Source organism: Eucalyptus grandis, chromosome 6 (genome assembly GCF_016545825.1).
Source record: "Eucalyptus grandis isolate ANBG69807.140 chromosome 6, ASM1654582v1, whole genome shotgun sequence".
Classification (NCBI taxonomy): Eukaryota; Viridiplantae; Streptophyta; class Magnoliopsida; order Myrtales; family Myrtaceae; genus Eucalyptus; species Eucalyptus grandis.
In genome coordinates this window covers 50164057-50177502 of record NC_052617.1, presented here as the reverse complement: position 1 = coordinate 50177502, position 13446 = coordinate 50164057, and the positions used below count along the sequence as shown (strand labels likewise).

The following is a 13446-nucleotide window of genomic DNA, read 5'->3' as shown; positions in this document are numbered from 1 at the left end:
AATACTTCATTCTATCTTTTGTTCGTAGCTTGTCTAACATGACAAGCCAGGCTATAAATGCAAATTTGGTCGCTTGTGGCTGGGCGTTCGTCGTTCCCCGCCGCCAAAGGTGGGTAAGGGCGCCACCTCAGAAGAGAGGGTGATGAATGGAGTTTATTTATAAAATCTTTCTTATTATTTTACGAGGGCTAATTTTTTAAGGGAAAAGAAGTGAGGCCAAAAGAAGTTTTCGAACTTATTTTTTAGATAAATGTGGTCGGATTAGAACTGATAAAAACAAATGGTACTTCATTCCCAACAAAAAAAAATAAAACTAAAGCAACAAATTTACTTTTTTTTTTACTTTTCTTCAATGCAAGACGATAGCATATTGTTGATTAAACGTATACAACAATTTAATTACTAAAAATTAACTCGATGAGACAAAGATTCACTTGGCGCCAATCTTTCCTCCAATAATATGAAAGATAAAGACAAACGAATATCTTAATTATGAAAAAATTGCAAATTTTGTTTTCGAAATAATGTGTTATGCTAGCTACTATGTGTAAATAACTAATTCTACTCATGCCATCCAAATGTATTTTTCATATGGAAAAATAATTTTCCCATTTTCAAAAATAGAATGATTGAATGCAACCAAACGTAAATAAAAAAAAAACATTTAAATAATTTAGTTTTCTATCACGGGATATATATGTATATATATTTTCCGTTCTAATATTTTGCTCAAAGGGTCATGACCGTGAAGGAAATTTTCTTCGATTTTCATATTACTAACTGTAGCCTAATCTTGAAAAACATATTTATACATGGTTAATTAGAAATCGGTTGCTAACGGTCAAGTACCTATTGATCAGGCAAGATACGAAAGTCGAACATGAAAAGAATAGCCATACACTTTGGCATCACAGTCCAGGGTAAATCCAATGACCAACAATGGATTTAAAAATATATATATATATTCAATCGCAATCTCCAGACCTTATGGGTATCGGAAAACGCCACAGCGGGCACAAGTTGCTCGCGCTCAGCCACCGGACGATGCACTCATGGTGAAAAATATGCTTGCACGGCATGGGCATAACTCCTTCGTCACGAGAAATCTCATCCTTGCAAATCACGCACCCGTCATCGCCAGAATCCAAAGCCTCGTGGAGCTTTGTTTTCTTGAGCACGTCAATGGCCGTTCCACTCGCTGTAACCGCTCCAAAGGCGTCCGAAAATTCCATCGATTCCCTAAGGGCCGCCACCATCTCCCTTTGCTCTCTTCGATGGATGGAAACCGCCAAGACCATACGGACCGGTATTTTCCTCAAGTGTGAGTAAAGCTTGGTCCTCCGCAGTCTCTCAGCTTCTGCGGCCACTCTTAGCACAAGAAGGTCTGTCGCATGCGGATCTATGGTAACGTGATGACAGGTTTTGCCGTCACCAAAGATAATGCAATAATGTCGGCGGAGCAATCTTTGTTTCCTCTGACGTTCAAGGTTGATTCGGAAGTTGAATCGATCAAGAGTGACATGACAAATTCAGGTCAGCTTGTCAACGGTGTCGCCTCTTTGGATGAGCTCATTCTCTTCAGGTAATGCGTCCTCGTTTGCCTTCCGACGACATATCTGGGCATGGACGCGAATATCTGCGGCCATGGAGTGGAAACTTCAAGAGATTTTCTTGGTTCTTGATTATGGAAGGGTTAGGGGCTCAAGAAGAGTTCTAGGATTTGGGTTGTGTTGGAGTTTTGGAGGGTCTTTGCGAAGATAGGGTTGAGTCTCGCGGGCATCAACTTATATTATTTTACAGTGTTACATGGATCTGTTATATGTTACCTGTTTGAAGCAGAGTAGGATTCTCCCTAAATTCTCTATTTTCCCATAATTAAAAAGAGAATTTAAGACTCGATGACCACACTTTCCTTTTTTAACTTCCTGATGTGCCGCTAAGTATCCTATGTTTCGAATCAATCTAGATTGTCTACGGGCCAAAAAGAGAGGATCCCGTTGATTATTTTGGCTTTAAATTAAAAAAAAAAAATATTTTCATCTGCCTAACCGTTGAAAAAAAATTATTATATGGCGATATCTGTGATTTTGTTTCTTTTTTTTTTTTTGTTGAAGTTTTATGACTAAGGTTGTTTTGTAAGTAGGATGTCCTTCGGGTTTTCTTTTCTTGATCTCATCTTAAATACCAAAAAGAAAAACTGATTTGTTTTAGCGTACTTAACCATTTCTCAGTTGATTATCGTGATTGGCGTCAATTGTAAATGTTGTTTACCTTTTGTTTTTATTTTATTTTGCCCCATAATACATTCAGATGAATAATATTTGCGATATGACGTGTTTCCTATAATGTTTGTCACTTCTAATTTTTTTACTAATCATTACGTGCGACTTTTACCATAACTTCATGCTACATTAGGAGTTATATATACATATGATAATTTGGATAACGGGCAAGTAATCGTGCAATGCTTAATTTGATCACGATCTTCAAATTTTGTGAGCATAGAAAGACGGCATAACGGACACAGGCGGCTCATGCTTAGCCACCAGACTACACATTCACTATAAAACACGTTTATGCAAAATCTTCAATCGATCGATCGCTTCTTTGATTTGCGGAGACAACTGGTTAAACTAGTTAGATAATCTACCCGAGATCAGAGGCAATCCAAGGTTTTTCACAGGTAGGTTAGCCTCTTACATCTACTTAACTGGAACAAATCATCACAATGAGCTCCATCATACACACACAGACATCGTTCAGTTTTGTCTGCATTGAGTTTTAGCCCAGAAAGACTATGGAACTGATCAGAGATATCAAATATAGCCAACAAGCGTCCCTCAATCTTTTAAGGAGGATCATCAAATCAGCGGCGAAACTAAGATGGGCGAGATCAGCCTTAGAACAATGGATATGGTACTTAATTTTCCTTTCGAGCACAACATCTTTCTGCGTTCGAGTTACAAATTCAATAACAACAACAAATAGGTATGGGGATCCAGTGAAAAAGCCTTTGGAAGACACCATCGAAGCTTACAGAGAAGTAGGGATTTGGTGATGCAATCCTTGATCCATTCTATAAATGCCTCAGGGATCTGCCTAGTTCTTAAAATAAACATGAAGAAAATCCCAATTTGTGGAGTCGAAGGCCTCAATGAGATCTGCTTCGACCGTGCCCCTTGGAGAAAAACTCTTTTGCTATGATAATTTTTAACAAGTTCATAAGCAAGAAAAATAGACGGAATCAAATTCAATTCAGAAACTTTAAATAAAGAATGCAAGGCAAATTATTTACACCGGTACAGTTTGAGTCTCTGTAGTCTGAGTAAACTGAACTATATACGTTGACTCGACTTGCCGCTTGTCGCTCTTTTTAGCATGCCCTCGATCTTTTGCATCCGTTCACGAACTGCTCGAGCCGCATCTCCAGCTTCAAGTTTTCATTGTAAAAACCATCGTCGCGTTTCCTCTTCTGAATCAGATCAACCTCCGCTTCTGTTGTCGTCGGAACAACTCCAAAGTCCGAGAAATTCGCGGACTCCACCGTCGCCTCCCTCTGCCCTGGCTGTCCGTACTTGGGCAGAATCACGTCACAGGTCGTGACAAAGGGCATCTTCTCGCGGTGCGAATTTTGCATCACCATCCTCTGTACGCGCTTGGCTATGGTTTGGATGATGTCCTCGATCTGGAGTGGCTCGAGCGAGACAAGGCAACCCATGTCACGGTCTGCGAAGAGATGCGAGCCATGACGACAGAGCCTATGCTTCAAAGAGAGAAGATCCTCAACATAACGTCAGTGGTTGCCACGCTCGACCACAAAGAAACACATCCGAGTGAACTTAACGTAGTCGCCGCTGCTTTGAATGTACTCTTGATCATCGACTGCCACAGCATCCGTTTCTGCAGAAGATGCAAATACGTTCGTGTACAACATAACTTGACCGACCATGATCGATCTGGGCTTGATGAGACGAAACTTTAGAACGTGAGAGAGAGATTTTCTTGGAGGGTAGTAAGTGAATGGTGTTTTATGTTGTGGTGAACAAGCCAACTATATTTATATGGTTCTACAAAAGTTTCCTAGTTAAGTATGGGATCAATGATGGATCTAAGATAATGTCAAGAAGATTATTTTGAATCAAAGTATGAACCGCCATACTATATTCTATCTTCCTTGCACACAACGAAAAAAAATTAAAGAAGAAGCTAAAACTTATCAATTTTCGTCTAGGAGACGCACATGTAACTACTTTCCTTTTTCACCTTCTTAGTGTGTTAGGACTTGAAGAATTATCCCCTGCATTAATTTATGGAATTTTTCCGAATTGTCTTTGATTTTTTACCCCAGAAAAAGTACCCTATTGATTATTTTTGGCTTTAAATTAAACAGCAATATGCAAGCCTTTTTTACTCTTATTTTCGATTTTTGAAATATTATTTATTTTTTATTCAACGAATTGAACTACTCGTATATCATATATATAACTAAAATACAAAAAAAGTCCGTTTCTTTTTGTTTATATCTAAATTAATTTAAATCAAAACCATAAATATTTGTCAGTTTATTAATTTTTCTTTGAAAAGTTCAATTTGCATATGCTTCTGGGTTTCTATAGAGAAAAAGTTTTCGATGAATGAAAATATTAGTTTGCTAACTGCCGTTTCAAAACAGTGAAACGCCATTTTACTGCTGCTTTACAACCTTAAAAGTTGCAGTTTCTATAATTGTGGCAGGGCAACTAAGGCGGCTATTCTACGACGAAGGATCACATCCGAAGATAATAGATATAATCAAATTCAATTCAAAAACTTCAAACAGAAAAGGTAGGGGAAAACATTTTCATTCGTACAGTATACGTCTCTGAGTAGACCAACGTACTTACGTTGACTAAACTTTTGTCGCTAGTCGCTCCTTTTAGCATTCCCCGATCTTTTGCACCCGTTAACAAATTGCTCGAGCCCCGTCCCCAGCTTCAAGTTATCATCGTCGAAACCCTTGTCGCGCTTCCTCTTCTCGATCAAATCAACGGTGGCTTTCATGGTCGAAACAACTCCAAAGTCCGAGTAATCCCCGGTCCCCATCGCCGCCTTCCTCTGCCACGGCTGTTCATACCTCGGCAAAATCATATCACAAGTCGCGACAAAGGGCATCTTTTCCCGGTGCAAGTTTTGCAACATCATCCTCCCTACGCGCACGGATATGGTTTGGATGATGCCCTCGATCTGGAGAGGATCGAGCGAGACACGGCAACCCGTGTCATGGTCAGTGACGAGATGCGAGCCTTGCCGACAGAGCCTATGCTTCAGGGAGCAAAGATCCTCAACGTAACGCTCGTGGTTGCCACGCTCGACCACAAAGGAACACATTCGACTGAACTTAATATAGTCGTTGTTGCTTTGAATGTTCTCTTGGTCGTCGAATGGCACAATGTCTGTTTCTATCGGAGATGCAAACACGTTCACATATACCGTAACTTGACAAGCCATGATTGATCTGGATTTGATGAGACAACAATTTACGAACGAAGAAGAGAGAGAGAGAGAGAGAGATTGATTTAGGAAGTACCTTGTTTCTTGAATGATATTGAAGACGATGGTGTCGCAATGTTTTAGTGAATAAGCGAAGTAATTTTATATGATTCTACAAAAATTACTGAATTAATTATCTTTCCTAGTTAAGATATAGGGATCTACAATGGACTCAAGATTATGTCAAGTAGATTAGTTTGAATTAGAGTACGAACCACCTTATTATATCGCATCCTGTAACTACTTTCCTCTTTCACCTTATTGAATCATCCCTTGAATCTTAGTGTTAGAAAGTCTTAACTCTATGCAGGGAAGCTATGTGAAAGTAAGGGGGAAAAAAGAAACTCTTTATAACGTGTAAGGAAGAAAACAGAGAATTAATCTGAAACTTCACTCTATGTACGTATAATGTCAAGTTAAATCAAAGTATCTTTGGAGCAAATGCACAAAGCCATAGAAATTTGTCACTTATTTGATAATTCTTCGAATTGTTAAATTGAAGGAGAACGCTGTAAGCCTGTAACCCAACAAACTAAAACTCATGAAGTTTATCGTTATCGACATCTTTGAAAAACTTTGAAGTCAAGCTTAAGGAATTTACAAGTTAGATTATTTCATTTATTGTTTTAAACTCCAAATAATGTAAACACGTTATGCCTTAATGAAGTAGATTATCCCTTAGATTAACGACAATATATTGAATAATAAGATGTATAATTAGTTTCTTGCGTATTGCTAAGTTTTAAATTAAGAAAATTTCTTCGTTGGAAGAGTTTTCTATTTTTGAGGAAGACAATACTTCTTTTTGTGTATTTTGGGACATACAAACTAATAAAAATATAGAAGCTTAATTTTTTTGTCTCTTTATTCATATTTGGAATATAAACTAAATAGGAGATAGATTTGTGGAGATAAGAAATCAAGAAGCGAATGTTATTACTGGAACGCGGACCATGTGGCAAAACTAACCCCATAAGCAAAATTAATTTCCACATGATAAGCATAGGAGAGAACATTTTCTCAGTTCTGACTTTAACCATAAAAAGTGGATTTGATTTCATCTTTAACAAGAATGAAGTCGACACACTTGCTTTTACCTTATTAAAACATATCTTAATTTAAAAACTGATATACTAAATGTAAAATGCTTATTCAACATCGTCTTCAATAAACAATGTTTTGTCGAATGTAAATTGATAAAACTAGTACAAACATCTAGAGGTGGGTGAATAGATGTTTAAATAAATCAAAGTTTGAATAAGGATCAGGGTTTGCTATGCACGTCACTAGACTTCTAAGATAACCAGTAAGAGTGCAATAGACTTAATTAAAAAGAGTCTAGGGAATAGAAGATTGTACACGAAATTTATAATGGTTCGACTTAAATTAAGCTTGCACCCGCTCTCCTACGCTAATAATCTACTGACTGGATTACACTATAGGATCAACAAGAGATTACAGCTATGATTGCAAACATTTAATGGTAGATCGCATTATCTCACTAAAACATTTTTCTTGTGTATTCTCTATTGATCACAATTTAAAAAGCTCATAGATGAAGACAAGTAATTAAGAACAATTTCAAACTTTAGAATTTCAAATTCATGTCCCTTCTCTTCTTGACTTAATAATCCCCTTGAATACTCCTCCATACTACACTAGCCATTAGTCAATCATTCGGAAAATTTTAATCTACTCATTGGACATAATGCTTCAGAGAAATCTTGTGGCTATTGAAGACAATGATTCTAGTCGCCTATAGAAACAAAATCTTAGTTTCCATAAGTGATAGTTTCTCATTTGGAACTTATCTTCAGGATTAATTTTGTCAATTTGTGATTGATTCAATCAATATATTTTTATATAGAAAGTGAAATCCTTTGTTAGAAAACTAGTTATTATTGATTAGTGTTTAAATCAGTCTCATTCCGGATCCATGTCATAACCTTGATGAGTCTAGTTCTAGATTTTTCTTCGTTCTAGCCTTGACACATTCTGGACTCATGGGAGTAGGATATGTTTCTGGGATAGAATAGAGTTTGACAGAAATCCTCAACAATAGCTTAGAAACACACTTTATACCAAATCTATTATAATTTAAGCGTTAAAACAAGAAAGTTTTGTCAACTTTAAAATCTTGTAGAAGTTTTTTTAACATAAATGCCATTTTGTTGTTCTATTTTAATGCTCCTGGAGACCTTTCGCTCTTAAGTTTTGCTATTAAAGATGTCATTTATTAGCTTATTTATCAATTGCATCAAAGTTGATTAACGTACTTTTAATTTACTAAAACGTTTCCTCAAAATGAATAGTAATATCGGATTACACCAAATTATAGTCTTTTTGAAGATCCCCATTACAAACAATGTCAGAAATAAGGTCTAAACGCTAACTGTACCTTTTTATTGAGCACAAGAGGTTTTAAACTTATGGATCTTATTCGTATGCTCCATTTTAATAATTTGGTCAAATAGCAATTACTAAGTCCGATTTTCATATTGCTAACTTTGCCCTAATTTCGAAAAACATAAATGTATATTGCTAAATTGGTAGCTCACGATCAAGGACCAATTAATCATGTTAAGATATGAAAGTCGAACAGGGAAAGAATAATCATACACTTTGGTATGTAGTCAATAAAATGAACGCTATTTATGCCCGTTGATTGACAGCAACTGTCGTCCATCGCGGGGTAAAAGTAAATCATTGACGGTGAACATAATAAAACGTTTAATTCAATCACAAGTCTCCTGATCTCGTGGGCATCTGAAAACGGCACAGTGGACACAAATTGCTCTCGTTCGACCACCGAACGACACATTCATGGTGAAACATATGCTTGCATGGCATGCACACAACTTCTTCGTCACGCGAAATCTCCTCCTTGCAAATTACGCACCCATCCATCGCCATAATCCAAAACCTCGAGGAGCTTTGCTTTCTCAAGCGCGTCAATGGCTGCTCAACTCGTCGGGATTGCTTCAAAAGCATTGGATACTTTCATCGATTCCCTAGGGGCCGCCTGCGTCTCCCTTTGCTCTCTTTGATGGACAGAAACCACCAAGACCATACGGACCGGTATCTTCCTCAAGTGCAAGTAGAGCTTGGTCCTCTGCACTCCGCAGTCTCTCAGCTTCCACGGCCATTCTTAGCACGAGAAGGTTCGGGGTGCGCCATTCCATGGTAACATTATTTCGCCGTCACCAAAGATGATGTGATAATGATGGCGGAGCAATCTTTGTTTCATCTGACGTTCGAGGTTGATTCGAAAGTTGAATCAATCAAGAGTGACATGACAAATGTAGGTGAACTCATCAATAGTGTCGCTGCTTTGGATGAGCTCGTGCTCTTTAGGTAATGCATCCCCATTTGCCCTCCGACGACATATCTGGGCATGGATGCGAATATCTGTGGCCATCGATGAATAAGGTGGAAACTTCAAGAGATTTTCTTGGTTCTTGATGATGGAAGGGTTAGGGACTCAAGAGGAGTTTCGATATTTGGGTTGTGTTGGAATTTTGGAGGGGTACTACGAGAATGGACTTGAGTCTTATGTGCACGAACTTATATTATTTACTTTTATCTGAGAACGAGTAGGATTCTCACTAATTCTTTTTTTTTATTAAGGAATGAAATCTAAGAGCTGATGATCACATTTTGATTGCTTCCAACTACTTTCCTTTTTCAACTTCTTAATGGATTACTATCCTAATAGTACTAGGAGTTCGAGGACTTACAATCATATCCTGCATTTCGAATCAGGTCGAGGACCCTGTTGGTTAAATAAAAGACTTTTATTTTCATCCTCCTACCATAGAGAAATTTCTTATATGGCCGCATGGGTGCATTTTTTTCGATATTTTTTTTTTTTTTTTGTGACTCTGATTGTTTTGTAAGTGGGGTATCCTTCTGATTTTTTTCTTGATTTCACCTTAAATACAAAAAATAAAATGATTTTTTTAGCTTGCTTAAACATTTCTTAATTAAAAATGATGTTTAATTACACTACAGGAAAATTGCTTATTCAAGATCATTTCAATCAACAACATTTATAAACTGTAAATGTTAGCTATAACTTTTGACTCTACGTATTGCTCCATGCTACTTTTCAGTCAAAAGTAATGATATTTAAGGTGCTGTTTGAATTTACTTATTTTTGTATTTGCTAATAATCAGCAAAAACGATCAATTTATTATATACCTATGTAAACGTTTCTTCAGAAAATTAATGCTTCATTACACCAGATTGTAGCTATATTTAAAGTTACAAACTATGTCATAAATGAGTAAATTCTAACTTTGTTTTTTTTTTAATTGCACTAGGCATATCTTTCAACGCAGCTGATATAAAATCAACTAGTTAGAAGTTCAAACTAGCAAAGACGAAAAAAATTTAAAAGCAGCACATTGATTTGTTACTTATTTTTTAATTGCAGGACAATGGCATATTGATGACAAAATCCAAGTAGATTTTAATTATTAAATTCGAAATTCGAAATGTAAATAGATTATACATTATATTCATCTGGCACCAAGTTTCTTTTCCCAATAAAAAAATTTAATTTAAATGGGCAGTTTGATTATGAAATACAATAGTAATTATCATCAGGCTGAGTTGGTTTTTGTTTCTGAACCTATGGTTATCCAAACGTTGTTTTCAAATGAAAGATTTATTTTGCACTTCAAAGAAAGTAAAATCAGAATATATTAGATCATAACCAAACAGACTAGTACTTACCAGAACTGCATGCATAAAAATATTGGTTAAACCAAAATTTTATTGATGAAATTTCTTAAATAATTCAGACGTTCACATGAAGATATTCTTATCTTGTCTTTTTGTTGTTTGCCTGAAGGGTCATTACCATAAAATTACTAGAGACTTACTCAACTATGCCCTAATCTCCCTAACACAAACGCGGCCTACAAATTGGCTGCTTACAACCAACTAATCATGTTCAACGGGTTGAGCGGGGAAAAAATCAATCTCATATTCGTTGATATCACATAAACAAAAAACAGAGGAATTTCAATGAATATCTAGGAGTTGGCAGAAATTTTTGGGAAAATTATCTAATCAATTCTAAATCTATCATATAGATGTCAATTCAATTCTTAACTTTTAAATTTTACCAATTTAGTTTAAACCTTTGTGCCAAATTTCAAAATAATTATTTTGGTCATTTTTTACCAAAAATCACTAACGTGGCGATGTTACATAGGACGGCCGACAATTACTGAATCATTGACACGGTGGCATCCTAGGAAATTCTTCGATGAGTATATATTAGGGCATGAGCTCAAGAGCAATCAACTTGTGTGTATCATTTGAATTGAGAATTTACACGTAATATAGTGCCTTATGAGATGGGCTTAGTAGTAAAGAACAAAAAATATGTGTGTCGATTAGGGCGCGTTTGGTAACGTTTCTATTTAAAAATTGTTCCAGGGAACAAAAATAGAAAAAAGTGTTTACATTCTAGGAACAATTTCTGAAAAAAAACGAGTTTGGTAAACTTGTTCCGGGAACAAAAAATAAATAGAAACATGTTTGGTAACTTTGGATAATTTTTTTTATTTCTTTTTTATTTTTCGATTTTTTTCTTATTTTTCCCTTTTTTTTTTTTTTTCTTTTTCATTTTTTTTTTCTTCTTTTGGCGGTCGCCGGCCAAGGCCTTGGCCGGCGACCGGCCGGCGAGGGTCGGCCTCGCCTTGATCCGGCGAGGCCAAGCTCGCCCGGCCGGCGGGTGAGGCGCGGCCTCGCCGGGCCACCGCCGAGCGCGACGCCGACTCGCCCAGATCCGGCGAGGGCGAGGCTCGCCGGCCGGCCGGGCGAGCTCGGCCTCGCCGGATCTCGGGCGAGATCGAGCTCGCCCGGGCCGGCGCGAGGTCGGCCTCGCCTTGATCCGGCGAGGCCGAGCTCGCCAGCGGCGAGGCGCGGCCTCGCCGGGCCACCGCCGGCGAGGCCGAGCTCGCCGGGCGGCGGAGGCGCGGCCTCGCCGGGCCACCGCCGGCGAGGCCGAGGCTCGCCGGCCGCCGGGCGAGCTCGGCCTCGCCGGATCGGGGCGAGATCGAGCTCGCCTAGGCCGGGGCGAGGTCGGCCTCGCCATGGCCGGGCGAGCTCGGCCTCGCCCGGCTACGGCGAGCCTCGGCCTCGCCGGGGCCGGCGAGCCCTCGCCGTGGCTGGGCGAGGCCGCCGCCAAAAGAAAAAGAACAAGAAAATAAGAGAAAAAAAAAAAAAAAGTATTTCTCAAAAGTGTTTGAAACAAGAAACACAAAATTTGTGTTTCTTGTTTCTGTTTCTTTTTTGTTCCATACATTATCGAATGCCAAATAATTTCATGATTAGGCAACTACTCAAATTTAGACTTACATATGGTCTATGAGTTTTCTTTTTTCTTTTTTAGGGTTAATACCACGAAAACTCTAAACTAATATATTTGTGGCAAATTTATCCTCATGCTAATATTTTTACCACTAAAAACCTTAAATTAATACACTTATGAAAAATTTATCTCAAACTAATTTTTTAAAACAAAAAACCTCAAACCGATACATTTATGACAAATTTACCCTTCATTGATTTCCGTTAAATTGGATTGATATCACAAAAAATCACAAACTGATATACATGTGACCAATGAAGGGTAAAACCCTAAAAAGTACACCCATCAACTACTACGTGTCATTTAACTCAGCAATTTGACGGTAAAAGTTAAAGGAAACTATCATAGATGTACCAATTTGGTGCTTTTCATGGTGGGTAGAATCCTATTTGTGAGGTTAGCAAGATATTGATGTACCCAAAATTTATCCATATATCTAAAGTGGGCTTTTTGTGATAAAAATAAATTTTATATAAGTTAAATAACATCTTCTATAGACGGGCTTCATAGAAAAAAATGTAAGTATACACTTTTGAGTCTATCTATATTTAGCGCATAAGACACCAATATTTATTGAATTTAGGCTCTATTTATCACGAAAAATATATTGCTAGAAAATGTTTTACTCATTTTTCAACCTTTCAATTATTTAAGAAAATGAGTCAATAGAAAAACGGTTTCCAGTCAATGAAAAAATTACACTTAAATTAAAAAAATTATTTTATTCTTTTAAAAGTTAGAATTCATTTTTCAAAATACGACAAGGCATTGATGCTTGGACCGAGAGACCTTGGTGCTTGGGTAGGGACCGTGACAGCCATTCTCAAGTCCCGAGCACCTAGGCCTCAAATCCCAATGCCCCCCTCCTCCCAACCCAATCTCAATGCCTGTGCTTAAGTCGTAGGCAACCATGCCCGAGGTACCTAATTGATGGGCCTAGGTCCATCAAGGCCGACACCAATTTATCAATGGTGAGGCCCAAGTCCACAAGGTTGGGCAAGGTCCCTCAAGGCTAGGCCCAAGACCCCAATGCCCATGCCTAGGTCCTAAATAGTCATGTGTTGGTACTGACTCTCACATCCAAATTATAGGTGCCGAGACACTAGTCCATAGCTCGAGACATGATGCCTATGCTAGATCCTGATGGCCATGTCCAAGACTCGGTGGTTGTGCCCAAGTTGAAGGCCACGTAACAAACTATGATGCTTAGGGCTTAGACCTTAATGGCCATGCCCAAGATTCTAGTGCTTGTGCCCAAGGTAGCACTTGGGTGCCTATATTCTAGTCCCTAGCGCCCATGGCCTGGTACTTGATTCTTGTGCCCAAATCACCAACACTTAGGTCCTAGTCGATAAATGCCTGGTTAAATTTATAGAGGACAAGCTCAAGTCCACAAAGATTGAGCCCCGGTCCATTGACGTTTGGCCCAAGTCCTCGGAACCTCAATGCTTGTGCCTAGGTCCTTAATAGCCATACCTAAGTATCTGACTCTCATACCCACGTCACTAGTAGCCAAGCCCAAGTCTACAAA

At 38.2% G+C, this 13446-nt stretch overlaps 1 protein-coding gene across 1 annotated transcript; it reads right to left on the bottom strand.

Moving 5' to 3' along the window:
- Positions 1-965: 965 nt before the first annotated feature.
- Positions 966-1256, bottom strand: LOC104431209 (E3 ubiquitin-protein ligase RING1-like). The gene has a single exon (XM_010043880.2). It carries the CDS (start codon positions 1254-1256, stop codon positions 966-968), a length of 291 nt encoding a protein of 96 aa, XP_010042182.2.
- Positions 1257-13446: the final 12190 nt, after the last annotated feature.